Raw genomic sequence first — 24037 nt, forward strand, 5'->3', positions numbered from 1 at the left:
AGGTAGATTCTCAAGTTTAATGCTTTATCACATATTTTAGCACCTTAGCACAATTTTTATCTACATGATGCATTGGTTAGAGAGCATCAAAACAAGTGATTTTCTATTTCTAGGCAGTTTTACTCACACAGATCATATGATCAACAATGAGGATTTTTTATTTGGATACCCTATTATTGATTTTAGGATTGAGAGGAGTACAGACCCTCTCTTATGGATGGCAATTGGGCGGGATTTTTCAGATACCTAACCCATCCTAAATCCTAATAAGATCTACTTAGCAATACCTTATGGACTCGTTTAGTTTGCAAAAAGAACTTTTCTTCACAGGAAGTAACTTCCTGGGAAGTTACTTCTTGAGAAGTTATTTCCGGAAAATAGGATTTTAACATATTTGATTGATCATGAAAAAATGACTTCTTATAGAGTGACTTATGTTTGATTGAGCATCCATTTTTCTAGAAAAACTATATAAAAACCTGTTATATCCTTAATAGATATAAGACCATAACTTTTTGCTCCTAAACTTTATATAAAAAATAATATTATATTTATATTAATATAAATATAAATCATATTAGATCATAATAATTTATTATATTAATATAACACTAATAAATATTAATATAATATTAATATTTTAATATAACAAATTTATTAATATAAATATAATATTAATATATTAACATTAATAAAAATATTATATTATTATAGATATTAAAATATAATAAATATTATAATATTAATATTAATATAAATATTATATTATATTCATATAAATATTATGATAATATTAATGGAGATATTGGCATATATCATTATTCAGTATTTCATTCTAACCATCCATTGATATTTTGCAAAATCTTAGTCATAGATCTTAAAAGGATATTTTTGGAAAGAAAAAGCACCATCAATTTCCATCTCATGCAAAATTTCAAAATCCACCTCCCTCATGGGTTTCCACTTTTCATGAAATGCATGAAGTATCTTTCAATAAAAAAAGATTTTTTTCATTATCTCCTTCTAAAACTCCAACCGAACAAAAGACCCCCTCTCCACTTCCTAGGAATTGCCTCGTCTCCCCTCCACTTCCCGTGAACCAAACAAGTCCTATAGGATTTGGGAAGGGTTTGGGATTTAAAATTAAAACCCATTCGAGTTTGTGACGGGTTTGGGATTTAACCATCAAAAAAGCTACCCAAACCCGATTATATACATAATAGGAGGGTGAGAGGATTTGAACTCCGTACCTTTAGAAAGCCTAACAATCGATTAGTCGGATTGATCGGGCAAGTTCTAGTACCCAAATAACCTGACCCAAATAAAGATTAATTCGGTAGTTTCGGGTACCCGATGGGTTTACCATTTTTTAATAAGATACATTTGGGATTTTTGGATAATTTTGTAATCAGGTTTGGGATAGAATCAAGTAGTAAGATTTGAAATGGATCTGGATATGGCTATGGCAAATTTTGTCAGTACCCTACCTGTTGCCATTGCTACCCTCTCCTCTTGGGAGGATTATATAACGCAACAAACATGCACATACATAGCCACCACAAGCATTCAACCATATACATGCATATCCTGTGTCAAAGTTTCCCATATCATCCCAAGCCGCCCAGTTTGTGGCATACCAAACAATACCAAGGATGAACCACAATGATTCCGCCTTTCAATTAGAAAAATGATGTGAACCGCTCCAAACAAAGCAGTTCCAAGCAATGCTAATGCAAATCGCCCAATTCGCACCAGTTCTAAGTCAGGTCAGGCTCCACAACCCCCTCCCTCTTCAATAATAGAGAGGGAGGCACTGAGAAAGCATCCTGTACCTTCGTAGCCCCTCTCGCTCTCTCTCATTTTTTGAAATCTTGAACAATCCAAAAACACTAGATTTCACTGATTTCAAACCAAATCCAAGCTCAAATCAGGTGATATGCCTTCTCCCTCATTCCATGTTTTTTTTGTCTATTTAGAGACCGAATATAGGCTACAAAATGGGAAAATAGGGGGAGGTCATGCCAAAGGTTTTCAATTTTGGCATGATATCATGATATATTGTAGATCCATGGATGATCTACACAATACCACCAAAATAATAATTTTTCATAAATTCTGTAATTTTTAAAATAAAAAATATATTTTCAAATTAAAAATAAAAAAAATTGTGTAGAACTATTAGCATGATTAGGGGTATGCATACCAGTTGTTATCAAAATTTGGTGTCAATTTATTTAAGTTTGAGCATGATCATGCATATTATGGCAAATCCAAATTTGAATAAATTTGAAAAATAAATGGTGTTTTGTGTACACCCATAGGCTAAGAAAAACAGATGTAGTATCCTTAGTAGGATGCTAAACCGATATGCAGTCACATTAATTTTTGAATATTTTATATTTAAAAATTATTTTTAAATAAAAATAAAATAATAAATATTAAAAATTATGGAAATTTAGTATTATGAACTGATAATTTATAAGTATTTTTTGAAGTAGAAACTTGATGTTTGTCATTAAAATGAAAAATTACTATTTTTAAAAAAATTAACTAAATAACGTATTGTGAGACAAAAATATATGTAGCATCCCTCTTAGGGTATTCTGAATTAAATATATTTTCTAGATATTTTCTAATTTAATATTAATTTACTAATTAAAAATATTTAATTGAATGTTGAAATTATAAAAAAATTATATTACATGCAGACAACGTATAATTATTTTTCAAAGCTAATTTGGAATGGGCTCAATGAATTTGCAAAAATATATCCACACAAGGAGAAGAAAGATCCAAAACGTAATATTGGTTGGAAGCATGGGCAAATGCTCTAAATCAGCACCATTAGAATTTAGAGGTGCAAATGATGCAACACATATTTCAAGGAGGGATAACCAGATTGAAGCAACATCTAGTAGTTGGTTACCCCGACATGTCCTAATGTTAGAAATGTTCATGGGAGGTCCAACAACTTATGAAAAAGCACTTCCCCGATTTCAAGATAGTGAAGCAAAAGACCATTGAGAAAAGGACAAAGGCGGAACATTGGGCAGCACAACTGCTAACATATCACTCCAAGGATCTTGTAAGCACTAAGAAGTCCCTGCCCAACATTGAGGCGTAGATTCAGACTGCCATCTAGACAAACCAGAATGACCCGTGGCAATGGGACGAGATTGCCAGGCACACTGTTCAATGTCCATCCAGGCCTTCTCGACCCGACTCAAGATATGGTTCCAGGGCTGCAAAGAAAGATCCAGAGTTTAGAAGGATCTCCTTGGTTAGGGAGATGTCTGCCAACAAGCATCCATGCTTGTAGTCTTTGGTAGCAAAAAAAGGGAAGAAGTCCAAGGAGATTCTGCTAGGAGCAACTATTCATGATCTACATATACATACCTTCCCGAGCAGAGATTCAAAGCAGCAAAAATAGACACCATGCTAGTCAAGAACAAAGATATGTGGAGAGCCAATACATTATGGTTCCACTTTAGCCATATCCAGTCTAATGCAGAAGATGACACTTAATATCGATCTACCATCGCCTCCCTCCAGAGCGCCAAGCCACGTATTGACCCATCAAGGCTAAAGGATATCTATGGTGTTCTTCTGAACAGCAAAAGGAGTTGCAAAATTGGATAGCCCACCATAAGAGTAAGGGGAGATGTATATGTTGACTATGATATGTGATGGTTGGATAGATCCCAGCAAATGGAACATCAACTTTCTGACCTATTATGAATAAAAACTTTCTTCCATACATCAATTAATGCTTCTGATCAAGTGCATGACCTCAGTACATCATTAGATCAATGGATGAGATGATTAATCAGATAGGAGAGTGTCATGTCATGCTAGTGGTCACTGATAATGGGCCATAATACAGGAATCTAAGATGGCGGCGATCCAGATTCTCTCATAGACAACTAGCCCAATGGTTGTGAGCCAATTGGTCTATTTTTGCTCTCATCCATGCAAACAAAGGAACCTTCTCATGCAAAAGCGGTTGAATGATCTTGCATATATCCACTACAATTTGCATCTACAACTGAGATGAATTGAACAAAAAGCAAGCTGAAGTACAACAATCTAGTTCACAATGACTTCATGCATGATGAAGAAGATCCGATAATTGGGTGGTTTAAGGATAAGCAATAAAAGCTACAGCTGAATGAGTTAGGATCACCCCCTCAACTAGCTAGTTTCATAGCCAAAGAGGCTATAGTGAATGTAGAGCAATGGGCAGAACACCATATTTGATGCTTACTTCCAACCAATCAACCACAGGAGCCGAGGAGAAGCCGGTCGTCGCACCACTTCATGTCAAAGAAATTGCCCCGACGATTTGATTGAAAGATGTGGAAGACAAGCCACCAAGGTACCCAGTCTAGTTGGGGTGGAAGGCTCAATTGATCCTCCCAAAAGAGTCAAAGAAAGAAGGCAACTGTTCGGGTCAGCAAAAAGGCAAAGGAAAGATAGTTGCATCTTCTTTGAAGAGACTGGAGAAGGAATCCATTCACTCTAATTCAAAGATTAGCAATCCATTTGATGACTAATTGGCTAGATCATCATGCGATACCAGCGATGATAGTTCATCAGATGCATCCCATGATGCACTTAGTGGCCAAGGAAGTAGTGGGGCACAGGACACCATAGTTTATGACTCACAACTCCAGAGTAGTCTTTGATTCACCGGTGAGTCCCACTTTACTAATGCCATATAAGATAGGGACTAGCACACGACCTGGTAGAGCCTGCAAGGATACAATTGCACACAAGAGATGGGCTCCTCATGATCGTTTAGGAGGTGATGCTGCTATGGCAAACAACATTGTATGTGGAGTAGGTTCAATGGACATATCTAATTTCGAGTCACACATCAGACCCTATACCACACTAGCGGCCTATCACCCACATGCACATGGATCATCTGAGGTGTCGTACTCGAGTGGTTATTATCCTTCGAACTTTAGTGAACTTTCCGATCAAATTTTGCTATCAGCATCTTTGGATCAAGGATTCAAATCCTAACAGGATATCCTACAGGACACCGAGATAGGGTACCATCCTATGTGTCAAGACCGTCCTCTGCTAATGTTCCAGCATCCCGATCAAGACATCTTGGGACATCCTCTGTCCCAAATATTGGGATGGAAAAGGACGGCAACGCATCCCACTCCATGGAAAAACCAGGATAGCTCTATCTCATGAGATTTAAAACCTTACTTTGGATTACTAGCCCAATCTTAGAGTCAAACGAATGACTCCTCCCAAAGTAGCTATCCAGTAGATTACGAAAGGATCATGAAGGCCTATTCTCCATATGGACGAATTGGAGAGTTGGTGTCAAGATCCTTCGGAATATTATTATGATCCCGACATCTACGAGTTACTTATAAATGCACTGTTCCAATTCCATTTCATCAAAACAAGGTTAAACCACAAATTGGCAACAATCCCAATAAAATTTGTAAGTTCAAATCCAAAAATATTGAAAAAAGAAAAAAATTTGAAAAAACCAAAAATAATACACAAAATGACATACCATCAGTTGACCAGTATGCCAAGGTGTATCGAGTGTTGATATCGTACCAAACCAATACCAAAAGGTACCGATGGCCGACCAACACCTAGTACCCATTTGGTAGACCTTGCCCTACATACCTATATGTGCGTATGTATATGTATGTATGTATGTATGTATATTCAACTTTCTTTAAGAAAAAGAGGTCCCTCTTATGCTACTCCCTTCACTGAAACTCTTAGTCCAAATGGACTATAAACTCTCCTTAACAACTAAACTACAGTCTTTTTCTTCTGTGGCAAATATAGACTAGAGATTAGAGTCAATTGGAGATGCTTTCATAATCCAATGCACTTCATAGCTCCAACCTCTACTTAGGTATGATTGACTCTTCAAATGTACCACAACATAAATGAATCTTAGAATCTAAAGTATCTAAAATCATGATGGTTGCATAATCACATCCCTTGCACTCTCAATTACCAATATCGATTACTGTCATCTCTTTTTTCCACACATACATATCAGCCCACATTATCACAATTGAAGTCATTTTGTTGCACATCATAGTTTCAATGTTGCTAAATTTGCTATGCATATAACTTTCATTAGCTAAGCTCCTAACCATCATAATTGTCATTTAATTCCTATTGTCTTTTGACTTAATACTGCAACATAATTCCCCTTGCTAAACTGGTATAATCAATACAAGCTGGCATGCTCAATATCAAGTGTCCAGCTTGATACCTAGTTCTAACCTAGTGTCAAGCACCATACATGCCAACCAAGTACAATGATGCTAAAAAACTTAGATCTACCAAACCATTTAGAACCAAGCCGTTTAGGGAGTACCAAACCAAACTGGTCAAGAACCAGGATGGTTCATCCATCCAAAATGAAACAAGGCTATAATCAATTAGAACGAATCCACACCAAGCTAAACCGATCAGCTCCGCACAATCTCCAAAGATTCCGATCCGATCTCCTAGGCCGACCTAGGACCGTTTATAAAACCCCAACCACCCTAGTGTATCATCGATCTCTCTTTTCTCTTCACTTCATCGCCCTCTCTTGCTATCTCTCCCTTCATCCTTGATCCCTTCACCTCACCTCCTCCAAATCCCTCCTCGTCTTCAAGCGACAATGCCATGAGGGACCTTGCCAATATTTGCAAACCCGATCAATGACCACTAGGCACTGGCCTCGATTGATGACCTCCACCCCCCAAATCAACGACCTCTAGCCTCCGATCTACCTCCTTTTCTCGATAGGTCCTTCCTCCCCTACTTCCTCTACCTCTTCCTTTCTCTAGCTTGCTCATTTGCTATCACCAGCACCTAATCATCACCAGCTTGTGTATCATGTGTCGGTATGGTACAATACCGTATCAACTAGGTACCTGACTAGTAAGACTTAAAATATTGGTTTCTCAAACATTGCTTAAAACCATGTCATTATCAATCTAATCACTAAAGCATCTTCTACATCAATTGCAATTATTTTTGGGTACGTATCACTTATATCAGCTTTTCAACAACTTATCTAAGTATTCTCCATGAGTCCACAATTTTGTTAAGCACTACTTATATTCTTTTCTGCAAATAGTTTGACATAATTATGTAAAACATTATTTCATCTCCCTTATCTCCATTAGTATACAAACATACAATTTCACCTCTTTAAAGCCACCCTTGTAGTAAGATTCACCAAGTGTGCATATTTTTGCCTTACTATCATCTTTTGCACCTTCAGAGGAATATTGTGATGTAGATTCAAGATAACTTATAATGAAACAAAGAAGATAAAAGACATGTCACAATTATTATATTGCGGTTTTCAGATTTAAGACATACAGAGTCATCATTTAGCTCACAACTATCATATGCATGGAGTAAATAAATTACAACAGCATATTCATATAATTTGATGAACCTTTTCTTGTGAAAATCACTAGCATATTCATTTAATTTGACCAGCAAGAACAGGGATTGATTGAGAAGTCTGTAAGCCCAATTATCAGGTAACAGATCAAGTTCTTTTTCTTTTAAAAAGCATAGACCAAACCTAGTCAATTATTGTTTCTTGTCATTGAAGCATAGTAACCATATTTATTCCCTTCGAAGAGGGACTTGTGTTAAAAAAAGCATGCAACCATGTGCAAATAACAGTCCACAGTTTTTTTTTTTTCCTTTTTTTTGGGGTTAAAACAGTCCGCTGTATTAACAATACACTATTGCAGCTAGAACAGCCTCAAAGATTCAGGAACAGCAGTAACTAGAACAATCTGAAATACAACCAAACAAGTACTCGAGGCAGCATGCAAAGATCCAAAAAGCGATGCAAAATAAAAATTAGTAGTCACCTGTAATCAAAATAGCAGTGAAGATTGTCCAAGGCAGCAATATAATCATCATGGTATAGAGCATTCAAATATTGCAAGTGTTGGACCTGAAGAGCAACCCAGATTAAAAGAACCAAGTACAAAACGAAATGACAAACATACTGTTTCTATTTTTATCGTTATGAAGTAGCATCAGTTCACAAAGATTTTAATGAAAAGGAATCCTCCTATATGCAAGCTTTACAACTTACACGATGGAGCTCCGGAGCTAGCTTTTGGAGCTGCTTTAGATAAGTAGTAAATGAATTAAAGGAAAATGTGCTTGCATCCCTGATAAAAAGAATAGATGTCATCATATGGCCTTGGATGTAACCTCAACAACCAAGCAGAGAAAAATTAAATCACTTACTTCTCAATGAAATCAGCTTGCATATTTAGATATCCTTCTATTTGCCACCTTGAGCGTAGGATTCCTAGATTATCATCACTTCTGAAATTATTGTTCAGTGATGAAACAACTTCTCTACTTCGAGCACCAGCATTGTCGTGCTTGAACTTGGGATCAACTGAAACCTGGACATCTGGGCATTTACGTCGAGACACAACTTTACTATGACAATATTTTTGTTTAAGACACTACAACACACCTTGTCTGGACAGTATGTATAAGATTCAAAAAAATAAAAAAATAAATCACAAAAATGTAAACAAGTGCCCATATATCAATCATCAAAATGCTATGGCAGGACAAAAAATTTTCAAATATCCAAAAATCAAATCTTTGTGATGATTGCAAATTTGTCCATTAAAAAAAAAAAAAATCAAGACAAAAGAATGTTACATAGAACAGATCCAAATGGATCAGCTACAACATCTTTTTTTGAGGAATGGATCAGCTAGAACATCAACCTTATCATTGGCTATACAGAAAAAGTCTGTCAATCAAATGGAATCAACTCTCACCTTAGTTTCAGAAGATGGTAGCGCATAGGAACTGAAAACAGAACATCAATTAAAAAACTGTATATTTCAATTTCTAGCATCTATATCTCATATAAAACAATTTTGCCCCTTAAGCAGTAAAAAGCCTGGAATGAAGATGAAGCATTAAAAGTATTTCTAAGTTTTAAGACTCTCATTGGGCATGAAATGGGAAAGTTTAAAATAGCAGTTTTTAAAGCCATACCGCAGCTTCCAAACAACATATTACACAAAAGTTATTACCTCTTTGCATCACAAACACATAACAAAACAGTAAAAAATGGAATTAGGATAAATGAACGAGCTGCAACATATGAGTGATACCAAATAAAATAGCTGATAAAACAGTCACTCAACCAAAAAGGAAATGCCATATAGGTAGCAAGCACAACGAATTTCTTCCATCTCAATTCTGGGAAGCACAGATACTTCAAATTGCAGACTAATAAATGCATGGATGCTGATATCTATCAGATACTCCTAAGATACACATCAGATACTTATTATGGGTATTCCAAATTTCAGAAATCAAATAAAAAATCAGATACTTCTTGTATATGCCCGAGATACTTCCTCAATACCACTGCAGATAAGGAGAAGGGCATGTTGACGGTTCACCCTTTAATGATGAATGCTTTACTTCAGAGTTTGTTGTGTTCAAAAAAGGGTATGCAGTATAGGTTATGATCTACTGATCTGAATGATAATTAAATGGGGCTTCAAGATGTTCATGCTATTGTATAAGGTAAGGAGTACGCAAATTTGTAAATGTACATATTTTGATCACCCACTGTACTTTATATTTTTATTTTGCAAATATGTAAACATACATATTATTAACTTGTTGTATCTTCTCCATATCGTAACCCCTTTCAAGATGTGTTACATCAGTGTCTCCATATATTGTCATATCCATCCCATATCCATACCCAGGCTTTATAACTCGAGTGCTACCCTCTCAGAAAATATAACAAAATGCACTCTTTACAAATATAAGACCTCTTCATAAACAAGGATAGCCTCCTTAAAACATATTCCTCATACATCTATGTGTCAGTTAAAACAATAATATGGGGGATATGAGAACAACTGGACTAAAATAAACCAAAAGGCTTTGAAGGGGCCAACTGCTTACTGAAACTTTGCTAGCTGTACATGAAGCAACTCCAAGAGATTTTAGATGCAAACACACGCACACACAAATACTGTATAAATATATAAATTGTTTAAACTAACAGCCTTGTATCTAATTTATGTACAAATTCATGTGTGAGTGTACACTTTCTATGAACAGCATGTGCATGTTGTACACAAGTGTGTGTAACCAAAACAAATTGAAATATGATAAATACCACACATTCCTAGAAGTGTTAAACAGAACATCGATTGCAAACAATATCCATATTTAGCGACATACGTACATTCGAAAGCATGTATTTGCATACATATCATACATAAATATTATATGTATATGTGTATGCGAACACATTCACAATTGCACAGACAAATGTACATGGATATTGTACATGGGGTGTATAAAGGACAGGTTTTGCACTGTGCTAATATTACTTGAGTATGTGGAAGACCAGGGGCAGTGTCTCATTGAGCATAACAATCATATTTGCAAAGAAACCAAATTATATCATTCACAATATTTAAGAAAATCTAGTGAAGTTCAAAGTTCATATTGCAAAGCATGTTATAGTACTTGAAATTATGTAAACATATTTAATAACTATTGGATGCAATTTCCAACACAATATCACAATTGCATGGGATTTCAGCACCATGAAATATTATATATAACTATCTTGGGATAATATTATATTCAACCAATGGTATTTGCATATTGAAGTGCATGGACATAGATGCAAGAGTTAGATTTGGATGCATGTCAAGGCATCTAGCTCAGCAAAGAGATTGTGCACATATGATTTCCCAGCTAACAGCTTCCAAGTTTCTCTCTCCATCTCTCTCTTACCATCCTTTGCCATGAAAGTTTGACAATACAGACAACTGTCGGTCTGCCACAAAAGGATTTCAGATGTATCCAAGATGCCATTTCAGCTGTATCCAAGATGTGTTTCGACATGGGGAAAATTGCCAACATAACAACTCTTCCTCTATCATTGGATGGAGGGGAACTGTAAATTATTCAGATGTTTGAACAATTGAAACATATTCTTTAGAACATATTGCATAACCTAAGCATTCTAACAAACTAGTACTTACATAAACTTGACCTCTTGTGAATCATCAAGATATCGCATTCAGAGCACAATAGCCCAATGCATCTTGCATAAATCCTATAAGATACTTGATGGAAACCCAAGGTAGTGTCATGATACATTCAAAGGGCTGCAAGATTTAGGGATTTCCAAAATTGACATTATATTAGCAGTCAATTTAGTGTATTTTCTTTTATTTCTGGTTATTTTAGCTTTTAGTTGGTCGCTTTGGACCAAATATCAAGATTAAAAGATCTTATAACTTATTTGACCACCTCTTTGGCATGATTACTATAGTGGTCCTGTTCTTATAACACTGTTCATGCTACAGTAACCCTAAACAATAACCACACTCCATGACGGTTAGATTTGGAACCAAAAAAAATATTAGTGTTTCTGTTTGTTATCAATAGTGGTTTTATGATCCTATTTAGTAGCTAGATTCAGATAATTGATTAATGAAGAACAGAATACAGCCTTTGGCTTTTTCTTTTGTAGGTGATTTCGCAATAGAGGCGTGACACTTTGAACCCTAGGTATAATTCCTCGGTCCAAGAGAGAGTCCAACATTTCCTTCCACTTCCCTTTACGCTTTTTCTACATTCCTTTTACCTAGTTGCAACCTGACTTTCGTCTAGTTGTTCTTAATCAAAAACATACTTTTATTTCCCATAGATATTTCACATCACATATCGCTCAAATTTTTCACAGAAAATTCTTGATTTCAACTGTTCAACTGACAAACCCTTAACCACAAATTAAGCCCTAAAATCCTGAAAAACCTAGGTTAAATAATAATCATCTACTACCTATTCTCTTCAAGATGATTACCTTTCTAGTTTTGCTTTTATTTGAAATAGAGGTCTAAACATAAAAGTCTGGCAAACCCTACAAAAAACTTTATTGACTTTAATTTTTAAGTTCCCCTCAACGGTCCTCCACAAATACTCAGAACAATTATAGGGTAGTTATCTCCTACATCAAAACCATAAAAGTTTTAAATTTCTTAATAATAGACCTGAGTGCAAAGAGAATGACATCCATTTGTCTACTTGTCCTATTCTGTTCCTTCCATTCTTTTAAAAAGAGAGATAAATTTGCCTCAGCTGTTGAAAATGATGAAGGGTATACTGATAATTCTGCAACTCAAGGTTTCAAATACATGTACCTGTCCTAGTACCATTTTTGCCAGATTGGGATAGTAGGAGGTTCAGACACATGGAAAAGAGTGTGTCCCGTACCAACACACGGCACACCAGTGTTGAAAGTCTTCTGAAACAGAACTGTAGAATGGTGCGGTACCATTCATATCCTCCCATTCTGGCAGTATTTGAATTTTGAAAACTTGCTGCTACTGACAGCTTAGGTATACATATCCCTACATGCACTTCAGCAACAGCAATAAACACACCTGCTCAAAGACTGATGGCTAGAATGCATGAGCAGCACACAAAGATCATGCAGAAACAGCAATTCGAAAGCACATCAGGAGTCAGATATGCTCATTCAGGGCCTTTTGGCTTATAAAGTAATAATAATAGTTCTCATGTTTCTGCCAGCATTATCCCATTGAATAGTTCTAAAGGCTTACATTCCCAACTGAGATTAAACATACTATACCTTCAACAAGACTGTAAAGAGACCTAGGAGCATGAAGATGTAGCAAAGAGCATTCTCCAGAGTGTGTCTCAGCTTCAAAATTATGCCCGTACTTCTGAAATTCAATAGTTCCAAGGTCTAGTTCTGCATCCTCCAGAAATTCATGCAATTCTGATCCATTATTGAAATCATCATCTTCAGGTAACTCATATGCAGCATCACTTGCATTACAATATGACCCTATAGTAGTCAAAAGATGGCAGACACCCTACATGTTTTCCCAAGAAGAAAAAGTAAGGTCTTTGACATTTTGTGTATATAAGATTATGCCGTCAAACACTGAATCTTTCAAAAGACATAGAAGAAGGTAATATTCCATAAGTTTAACTACAAATCTTATAGGGAATAAATAAAATTTAAAGAGAGATTAAAAAAGTTAAAAATTATATCAAGTGGAAAATAAACAAGTAAACATGAATCAGATTAAATGAAATATTAGCTGAACAGAAAATATTGAACTTGCGAATCAAAATTCTCTCCTTGGCTTATATTTACTGATTGACATAGCCATTCATTTCTTGATTATAGGACAAATAACTAGTGTCATATGACACTCTACAATTAAGCACATCCTGAATGGTTGTGGTACGTTTCTCAATCAACAAAGGGAATGCATCATTAAAATTCACAGACAAAGACACTGCCTCACCAATGCACTAGCAGTGAACAGCTATTATTTGTTTCTCAATTAACATTGCCCTTTATGACAAATCAACCAATTCCAACAATGTCTAGGCTTGAAAAAAGCAAATTCTCCAATCAGAATTGGCTTACACAAGAAAGTGAACTCCATTCAGTCATTATGCAATCCAAACAATCAAATCCAATACAAAAGCTTCAATACAATCAAAGCTTATAAATCTTAGGTGATGGGGAAAAGAAATACATTGAAAATTTAAAGCATCATGAATCAGTCTTGGATACACATGAATAATCATATACACTCCAGTATAACAATAAATTTGGTAAGAAAACAGTAAATGATTAAATAAAGTTCACTTTTGCCCAATAAAGGCATTAGAGAATAATTTTTAGCTGATGCATATATGCCACAAATATAAAGGCTAATTTACCCACCACTGCCATCTTTACCACCAACCAGCCATTATAACCACTATCTTTGTTACCATCACCATCAGTTTTTCATGTTGCTACTTCAAGCATATCATTCTCACCACCCTTTTTGCCACTAATGCCACCATACCCTGCTACAACTATTAGTGTACCACAAAACTTACTTCTCACTTAAGAGGCTACTTTCGTTAGTGCTTCTTTAAGTTTTCTCAATGCAACCATCACAAAAACTTGCATTTTTTTATTTTCTTTTATCCTCATTTACTCACATTCTTCCTCATTTCTCGGCAACAGTGCATAATAATCCATCTCCTCTATCCCAAATATATTAATGGACCATGTAACCCTCCCACTCCTTTCTCATTGTATCTCATCAACTGATGACTAAAAGTATATCGACGACCATTGGTAGTCTAACTGTTTTTTCTTTCTGCCTGAATTCTGAGAAATCTTCTCTCATAAATAATCTATTATTTGAATTTCACTAATATACTTGTGAAGACCACATGGAGGGGATTGAACCGGTATTTTGAGGGAAATAAGAGGAGCATCACCAACTAGTTCTATGGTATAATATTAGCAAGAGGAGCGAAAGCCTTAACCTACACTTGAAGAGACACGAAGACAATTCCACCACATACACAATAAATAATATATACTTCATACTCCATTCTGTGTTTTATTTCATTGGTATGTAACCTACATAGTTGTAGCAATCAAGTAGTATTTTAGTACAAGGTTCACCATATCGGGCATACCACACAATGCCAGCACCAAACCCATAATCTATGAGGGGAGTGGGGGAAGGGGGTGTACTGTTGGAATCCCATGATTATAGGAATCTCAAATTATGGTATCTGTTGGAATCCTATGATTATAGAAATCCCAAATTATTAGGAATTAATTTCAGTTTCTATATATAGCTGATTCTCCTAATTATTTCTGTTTCCTTTTGTAATTATTTAGCTTCCTATTCTAGGACTAGTAGATGTATCTAAATAAGAGCTATGTAAAGAGCATTATTATTCAGAAATATACAAAAAAATTCTCTCCAAATTTCTGTTTTCTTCATGGTATCGAGCCATATTAGGGTTTTTGGGTCAAGCTTCTAGCGACCTATTACAAGGAGAAAGCCCAGAAGCCGATCAGCCCGCCACCAGAAAATCATCGCCGTCCGGTGAAGCGCGTGGCTCCATGCGCCATCACAAGCCACAGCCTCCTTTCCACGTGCCAACGCATGGACCTCTTTTCCGACAGCTTTTTTCGGCCATTCCTTTTTCCTGCATCCTTCCTCGTGTGTCATGCCTCTGCCCAGCCTTGGTTCTTGACCTGGTTTGCTTTTCTTTTTATTGATGCTGAGTGTTTTGTTTCTTCAATGCTTTTTCTCCTATTTGCTGAAACATGACTGAGAGAAAGAGGGCTGTGACTGAAACAAAAATGAGCTTTGTGAGTGATAACCCATCTTTACAAATCAATCCCGTTAAGCTCGATGGAACTAATTACCTGGCATGGTCCAGATCCAGTCTTTTGTTCATTCATGCTAGGAGACTACAAGGGTATATTACTGAAAATAGTCCAAAACCAGAAATTAGCAGCTCTAATTATACACAGTGAGAATCAGAAAACTCACTTGTGATGTCTTGGCTCATCAATTCTATGCAACCTCAGATTGCTCGAGGGTATTTATTGTTGAACAATGCAACCACTATTTGGAATGCAGTTTCTCAAACCTACTCTCAAATGGACAATGATGGACAGATTTACGAGCTCCGTAATAAAGTTCATGGAATAAAATAAGGTGAGATGACTATTGCATGGTATTTTGCTGAATTAAGTGGTTTATAGCAGAAACTGGATTACTATCAGGACTTTCAAGCCACATGTGCTGCTGATACTATTAAGTTTCAAAAATTGATTGAAAAGGAACGCATATATGATTTTCTTGCTGGCTTGAATATAAAGTATGATCAGATACGGGTCTAAGTACTTGGAAAGGATCCTATGCCTTTCTTGAGGCAAACATACTCATATGTCCAACAGGAGGAGAGTCGGAGTGTCATGATCCATTCATCATCTATTGACAAGGCAGGGCTAGTAGCTGCCTCTTCACAAGAGCAATCATATGTTCTCATCAAGGTCCTCCAGACAAGGATCAGTTACACTGTGACTACTATGACAAGTCTCGACATACTAAAAAATATTACTGAAAACTACATGGTCACCCAACCAAAGGGTGTGATGGTAAGTGGATGGATTCATCAAGACCACAAGTGAATGTGTCTGAAACAGCGGATTTCTCTGAGGAAACAAATAATACTGGGATTTTTTCCAATGAAGAAGTTTAGTCCCTAAGGCGTTTGTTGTCTCAGCTTGAATCTCAATCTACTACTGCTGCCTCTTCTAATTTTGTCAAATCAGATAATGCTTTCTTGCAAATCTTGAAAAATCTTTTTGGGTTATAGATTCTGGAGCAAACAAACACATGACAGGCTCTCCAAATAAATTTTCAACATATTCTCCATGTTCAGAAAAAGAAAAGTCCACGTAGCGGACGGATCCTTAGCCACTATTTCTAGAATAGGTTCCGTTAAATGTACTACCATCATAAATCTAGCTTCAGTTTTTCATATTCCTAGCATTCCTATTAATCTTTTATCTGTTAGTTCTATTATTAAAGCCCTTAATTGCAAAATTGAATTTTTTCCTACTCATTGCATATTTCAAGAGTTGAAAACAAAGAGAACGATTGGCAGTGGTAGATTGCAAGACGGCCTATATCTTCTGGATGACAATCGTGGTCTCTCAAATCCTGATCCCAACCAAGCTTTGTTAGGACATTCTATGAGTGCTGAACAAGAGATCATCCAGTGGCATAGGCAATTGGACAACCTTCTTTTTCTTCTTTAAAAAGGTTATATCCTATTTTGTTTAGACAATGCAAACCAGAATTGCTATTTTGTGATGCTTGTGAATTTGTTAAACACACAAGACATTCTTATCCTCCACTAAATAATAAGAGTTTGGTTCCTTTTATGACTATTCATTCTGATGTATGGGGGCCTACCCAAACAGGTTCTTTGTCTGATTATCGATGGTTTGTCACTTTTATAGATTGTTGCACTAGATTGACTTGGGTTTACTTGATGAAAGCAAAAAATAAAGTATTTTCTTGTTTTCAACAGTTTCACAAGATGATTTGTACACAATTTGATGCTCAAGTTAAGATTCTAAGAACTGATAATGGTACTAAATATATAAATAAAGTCTTTCCTATCTATTTAGATTCAAATGGAATTGTACATCAGACTACCTATGTAAATAATAGTGCACAAAATAGAGTGACAGAGAGAAAGAATAGACATTGACTTGAGGTGGCTCGATCCCTTATGTTTACCATGAACTTTCCTATACGTTACTAGGGGGATGCTGTTCTTTCTACAGCATATCTTATCAATAGAATGCCTCTTAGAATGCTAAACTTTAAGAGTCCTTTAAAGGTTTTACAGGATAGTAATTCTTATACTGTTCTCCCAAAGATCTTTAGTTGTGTTTGTTTTGTTCATAAGACATATATTGGAAAGTTAGAACCTAAAGCTCTTAAATCTGTGTTTGTGGGTTACTCTGGTACTCAAAAGGGATATAAATGTTACCACCCGCCTTCAAGAAAATATTTTGTTAGCATAGATGTCACATTTAGGGAATCTGAGCCTTATTTCTCCACTCAGTCACCTCTTCAGGGGGAGCATAAGAATGAAGAGGTGTCCTCATGTTACCCTCTTCGGGGGTAGATTCTTAGGCTTGGGACAGACCTTAATGAGGATAACAAAGACCAACCACCTCAACCCCTAGGGAGATTGGATAGATTGGATTTGAGAACTTACACATGTTGGAACAAGACAGATACAGCCATTGAGCATGATACATCTGATCAACCGACATCCTTGAATTCAGTTCCTAAACATTCTGAAGATTTATGTGGTGAGTTCCCTTTGATCCTTGATGAGTCTAATTCTGATTCAAATCCTAATTCTTCTACTGATGATCTTGATGTTCCCATTGCTATCAGAAAAGGAATCAGAACTTGTACTAAACATCCCATTTTCAATTTTGTTTTCCATGATTCTTTGTCTCCTTCCTATAGAGCTTTTGTCTCATCTGTTTCTTCTGTTTCTATCCCACAAGGTTGGAAGAAGCGTACCTTGATCCAAAATAGAAGGCAGCTATGGTTGAAGAGATCAGGGCTTTGGCAAAAAATGAGACATGGGACCTTATTACTCTTCCATTGGAGAAGAGACCAGTGGAATGCAAGTGGGTGTTTACAGTAAAACATAGGGCAGATGGTTCAATTGAAAGATACAAGGCCAGGTTAGTGGCAAAAAGCTTCACACAGACCTATGGAGTGGATTATCAGGAGACTTTGCCCCTGTTGCAAAGATGAATACTATCAGAATCCTATTATCCTGTGCAACAAATCTTGAGTGGGACTTACGGCAATTTGATGTCAAAAATGCTTTTTTGCATGGAGATTTAGAGAAAGAAGTGTACATGGAGATTCCTCCAAGATTTGATGATGAGAAAACCAAAGGGAAGGTTTGGAGATTGAAGAAGGCATTATATGATCTGAAGCAGTCACCAAGAGCATGGTTTGATAGATTCAGCAAAGCTATGATTTCTTTTGGCTACCATCAAAGTAATGCTGATCATACCAAGTTTATGAAACACTGTAGAGGTAAGATCACATTGCTTATTGTTTACGTTGATGATATAGCTGTGACTGGAGATGATAAGGAGATTGCCCATCTAAAAAGGCTCTTAGCCCAAGAATTTAAAATTAAAGATTTGCATAAGCTGCGGTATTTTCTTGGAATAGAGGTTGCCAGGTCAGATAAAGAGATCTTTATTTCTCAAAGAAAATATATTCTGGATCTCCTAAAAGAAACTGGCATGTTGGGATGTAAACCTGCAAATTCTCCTATTGAGGCTAATCACAGATTGCAAGCAAGAGTTGGGGACTCGATTGACTTGGGAAGATATCAGAGGTTAGTTGAGAGATTGATTTATCTCTCACACACTAGACCAAATATAGCTTATGCTGTTAGTTTAGTGAGCCAATATATGCATGATCCTCGTGAATCCCACTTAGAAGCTATGTTTCGCATTTTGAGATATCTGAAATCTGCATCAGCAAAAGGGATACTTTTCTCAAGCATGGCCACCTACAGATAAAAGCTTTTACTGATGTAGATTGGGCCGGATCTCTTCATAACAGAAGGTCAACATCTGGTTATTGTACATTTGTTGGAGATAACCTGGTTACCTGAAGAAGCAAGAAACAGAATGTGACAGCAAGATCAAGTGCAAAAGCAGAATATAGAGCTATGGCTCAGGGTATCTGTGAACTATTGTGGTTGCGAAAATTGATGGAAGAGTTGAAGTTGTCAGAATCAAATAGTTTGTCCTTGTTCTATGACAACAAGGCTGCTATTAGTATTGTCCACAATCCAGTTCAGCATGATCGAACCAAATACATAGAGATTGATCGACACTTCATAAAGGAGAAGATAGTGGATGGCTCATTAACTGTTTCTCATGTGACTTCGAAGGAGCAGTTGACTGATGTATTTACTAACGGACAAAGCAGTAAAGTATTCCACACTTTAGTTTGCAAGTTGGGCATGGGTAATATCCATGGACCAACTTGAGGGGGAGCGTTGGAATCCCATGATTATGGGAATCCCAAATTATGGTATCTGTTGGAATTCCATGATTGTAGGAATCCCAAATTATTAGGAATTAATTTCAGTTTTTGTATATAGCTGATTCCCCTAATTATTTCTGTTTCCTTTTGTAATTATTTAGCTTCCTATTATAGGACTAGTGGATGTATATAAATAAGAGCTATGTAAAGAGCATTATTATTCAGAAATACACAAAGAAATTCTCTCCAAATTTTTGTTTTCTTCATGTACCAACTATCAATATGCTGAACGAACCTATATTAACACTACTGACATGTTACCGCTACATGTACTTAAAATGATGTGGACGAATCTTGTTCCAGTCATTTTCTTTATTTGTACTTGAACTCCTAAATCTCCTTTTTATTATTCACGCTTTATAAGAATCATGAATACGCTTCCAAATACCACATTAACAAAAGACTAAAACATTTATTTTTTGAGTGACTAAGCATCATTACTTTTTCTTTTGCGCAGAACTTAGAGAACTGATAAATACAATATCCCTTTTGTATAGACATATTTCCCTTCTCTAATTTCTCTAAATAATGTTTAGAGAGAGATAGAAAGGGAGTACACCTTCAATAAAAAATCTACAAAAAACAAATAATGCTAATTATATGTAAAAAGAGCATTTCTAACCACCCAAAACAGTAGTCCATTCCAGAATATGGTATCGGAAATATCACAACCTAATGGATTACCAAACTCGACATAATTAAGAGTAGATCAACAGGAGTCAATTTGTGCTAGAACAACCAACTTAAAACCCCCAATCGGGTCAGGTTCAGCTTAAATAATTACAAAAATTGGCTGTACCTACTTGAAGGGTGGTTCTAATTGCTTAGTGGCTTCACCTAGGATTTTGTCATCAACTCCTCCAAGACCTTTGCCACTTTAAAGAGGATCTCATAATTGGTCTAATCATAGTTGTGGTTGCATAAGGGTCAGCCTTTATTGAACGAACATAAAGGATGCCTTTCTCGACGGACAGCCATCAAAAGGAGATATCCATGTAAAAAAGTCATTCTTGTCTTCTTTCTATCCAATAATATTGCCTATAATTACAAGCTATATGCTCAAGAATCATCCTCATGATCCTCACGCTTGCATAAAAATTATGACATATCTCAATGTTTTACTTCAAGATTATGCTTTCTTCATGATGCACTTTATTAGTGGCATCAAAATTCTTATACCATATGTTGATCATGGTCAATGATAGAACTCTTGAGAATTGTTGCCTCTAATGTGCAGGCTAAAAAAAATCAATCATGCTCCTCATCCTTGCTTTAAGAATTTATGACAATATGGCATATATTGTCCATTTGTCCTTGATGTTAACTTTGAGATCATACTCTCTTCAAGAAGCACTTAACATGTGATGTCTATAATGTGTTGATAATATGATCATTATTGATTGCACATAGACTCTTAATGTCATTTGAACTTCGAGCCAGTAAAGCACAGTGAGTGCAGTAGAGGGAAAAGAGAAATGTTGGAAAGAAATAGACAAAATTGCCCAGTCTCATGAGTTCAGAAATTCCTATAGACCTCTACCAGAAGAACCAGTAAGAATCAATACAGCATTCCAATAATTGTCTAGATCTAATTTGCCAAGTCTGACACCAAGAAAAGAACAGAAATTTGGAGGAACAAACTGAGTCCAGGACATCATCCATCCAAAGACAAGCAAATCAGTCAAAATTATTAGAGACAAGATAACATAAATAGGTGCAATGCTTGACATGTACTAGCATTAACAAACTGCATTATCCAGCAAAAGTTTAGCACCATATTTAAAAATATTAATTGAAGCATCAATAAGCAAGTATATCAAGACAAGATAGTTAAAATAAGTAGTTCAAGAGAGATAGTAAAACCTCAAAAGACAATAGATTGAAAGCCAATATACAACAACGCAAATATACTCCGAGTTGACTATTGGGATCCAGCAAGATTTGATCATCTTCCAAATTTGCACCTTCAGGGGCTGCAAGGACACCTGATCAATATCTGATAATTAGTTATCCAGTTGTCAAACTAATAAAGAAATTTGATATGACTGCGTACATGCATAAGCCATGTGTACATGCAGATTTATTTATGTTTTACCTCGCAGCTTGTCAAAAAAGTTGAACAAATCATCTGGAGAAGATAGTGCTGAGAGGCTGTTCATCAAATGTTCACTTAGCCAATCACTGGCTAAACCGCCAACTGCCTTTAGCTGATTTATGAGTTCTTCCAAAGGAGGTTCTACAAAATCATCACAGGACTACAAAAGAGAGAGAATCAGAACACAGCTTATTTGACAAGAGAAGGTTAAAAGATTGGTGACAAAACATGTGGATGGCAAAGCAAGAATGGCAGACTCATATATGTAGTGGAAAATTAAGTAAATACATGGAATAATACTATGCGATGGAAAGAAGGAAAGTTAGATATAATAATACATTAACAAATACATAGAAGTGTAGCAGAACCAACATAATTGCTGTGCTCTAGAAATAGTGGATACAGATATGATATGTAACTAGTCTACACATCTTAAATTGGTTTACTTCAGAAATGTTGCTTAAATTGATGAGAATGAAATCAGAGGAATAAGTCATAAAAACCCTAGCATTTCTTTTGAAAACCCAACTTTTAAATTTGAGAGGGGGTGTTTGGTTTGCAACTGGAATCGACATTGGAATTAGAATCAGATGGATTGGAATCGGAATCACAATGGCCATATCCCTTGAAACATTTTTTTTGTGATTCGAATTGGAATCAGAATGAAGATTTGAATCCTTAGGGGAGAGTGGGGATTGGGGGGGTTGTTTGGTTGGGGGGAGTTAGGGTCTCGAATCAAAATAGGAATGAATGACTTCCATTCCAACCATTTGTTTGGGAGGAGTCCCATTCCGATTTCGGAGTGGAACAGGAATGGCCCAATCTATCTAAAACACAATCCCCCCTCTCCCCTAAGGATTCAAATTTTCATGCCGATTCCGATTCCGGTCATGAACCAAACGGGAGATTTGGCCATTCTAATTCCGATTTTAATCCATTCCGATTCCCATTTCAATTCTGAATCCGGATGCGAACCAAACACCCCTGGGTTTTAGAGGATTGGCCCATTCCCATTCCGCCCCGTGATCGGAATAGGAATGGGATTCACCCATTCTCATTCCTATTCCAAACCCCAATTCCCCCCAACCAAATACCAACTAAAGTTATAGTCATCAGAAGGATTTCAACGTTCCTTTTTTCCCTTTTTTCCTTGTATACATGTATTGTGTTGTGGAAATTGTTGCAAATGCCAAGCATTCCAAGGCAAAAATTCCTCAAGGCTAGGAGATGAAACCTCGCAAAAGCAAGGGTCTTGTGTACACATATAAAGAAAGAAATACTTCAACCACAAGCTATGAACCTCAAAATAAAACAATGCGAAAAGGACAGAACATATGATGAAAGGTGAAGATAATGAAGGTTTTGAGTAGGCCTAGAACTCCTATCTTAAGAAGCCCCAAAGGAGTCAAAGTTCACAGTATCATAACTTTTCCCCCTATAATTAAACAAACTGTTGATGGTGCACCAAAACATCAGTGGCAGAGAGATTCCACTTCTTGATGAAAAGCCAAGAACTGATGCAATCCCAACATCGAAAACAAACTCCAGATGAAAACGCTCGATTCATCCCTCTCTCCCTAATTTTCCTATTTATAAATAATTTCTTGACGCTCGTGGAAAGAAGAAGCGAATTCAATCACGAAATAAACAAGATGAGAGCTCTACACAATGACTGTAACCGGAAAGAAGAAGCAAGATTCAATCGCAGCAAGAAAATGTAACAATGAAAAAGAAAGGAAAGAAAAGGGAAGGATGGAAAGGGCGCGAACCCGGATGAGGGAGAAGAGGAAGAGGCCGAGGTGGTTGTGGTGGGCGACGGAGTGGAAGGGGAAGGGCACGGCCTGCTGGGCGGGCGGGGCGAATAGCTGGATGAGGTGGCACACCGCGATCTTGTGGGGTGTCAGGTCGAACACTCCCGCTCCCCCCTCCTTCATGCTCCCCCCGCCCATCAAACGGCTCATCTCTCCCCCCCTCTCTATCTCGGTCAGATTGGGAGGGAGATGGAGGGTTTTGAATCGTGAAAAGAAGTGAGCGGCGAGGGTTTTCGCAGGGGAGGGTTTTATTTCCTTTTTCTTGCTTATTTGAACAATGCTGGTACCCAAACCCAGGACCAGACCCAAAAGTAATTCGTTAAAAAGTGAGATTAAATTTTCATTCAGGAAAAAAAAAATGAAGAAGAAGAAGATAAAACAGATGTACTGCAGCAGACGAAACATGAGTAGATACACCTTCAAAAATCAAAAAATAAAATATTAAAAAAATAAATTATATTAATCTAAAATTTTCTACCACACAGGAGATCATCCAATCAACAATACTATTAGCTTCTCACTATACATACGAAACTTCAACGGTAAACACAAAACCCAACATCCTCCTA

At 36.4% G+C, this 24037-nt stretch overlaps 1 protein-coding gene across 1 annotated transcript in view; it reads right to left on the bottom strand.

The window, feature by feature from the left end:
- The window catches only part of LOC105060384 (anaphase-promoting complex subunit 5), a 43660-nt gene extending 19928 nt beyond the window's left edge, over window positions 1-23732 (bottom strand). The window contains exons 1-7 of the mRNA XM_073251520.1: window positions 23427-23732; window positions 21658-21817; window positions 21426-21547; window positions 12692-12938; window positions 8272-8443; window positions 8114-8192; window positions 7884-7969 (exon numbers count right to left, since the gene is read on the bottom strand). Of these exons, the coding sequence (XP_073107621.1) occupies window positions 7884-7969; window positions 8114-8192; window positions 8272-8443; window positions 12692-12938; window positions 21426-21547; window positions 21658-21817; window positions 23427-23618 (1058 nt within the window). The 5' untranslated portion in view covers window positions 23619-23732. The remainder of the gene's footprint in view (window positions 1-7883; window positions 7970-8113; window positions 8193-8271; window positions 8444-12691; window positions 12939-21425; window positions 21548-21657; window positions 21818-23426) is intronic.
- Between the last annotated feature and the right edge of the window lie 305 nt (window positions 23733-24037).

This window comes from Elaeis guineensis, chromosome 2, assembly GCF_000442705.2.
Source record: "Elaeis guineensis isolate ETL-2024a chromosome 2, EG11, whole genome shotgun sequence".
In the NCBI taxonomy this organism is placed as follows: domain Eukaryota; kingdom Viridiplantae; phylum Streptophyta; class Magnoliopsida; order Arecales; family Arecaceae; genus Elaeis; species Elaeis guineensis.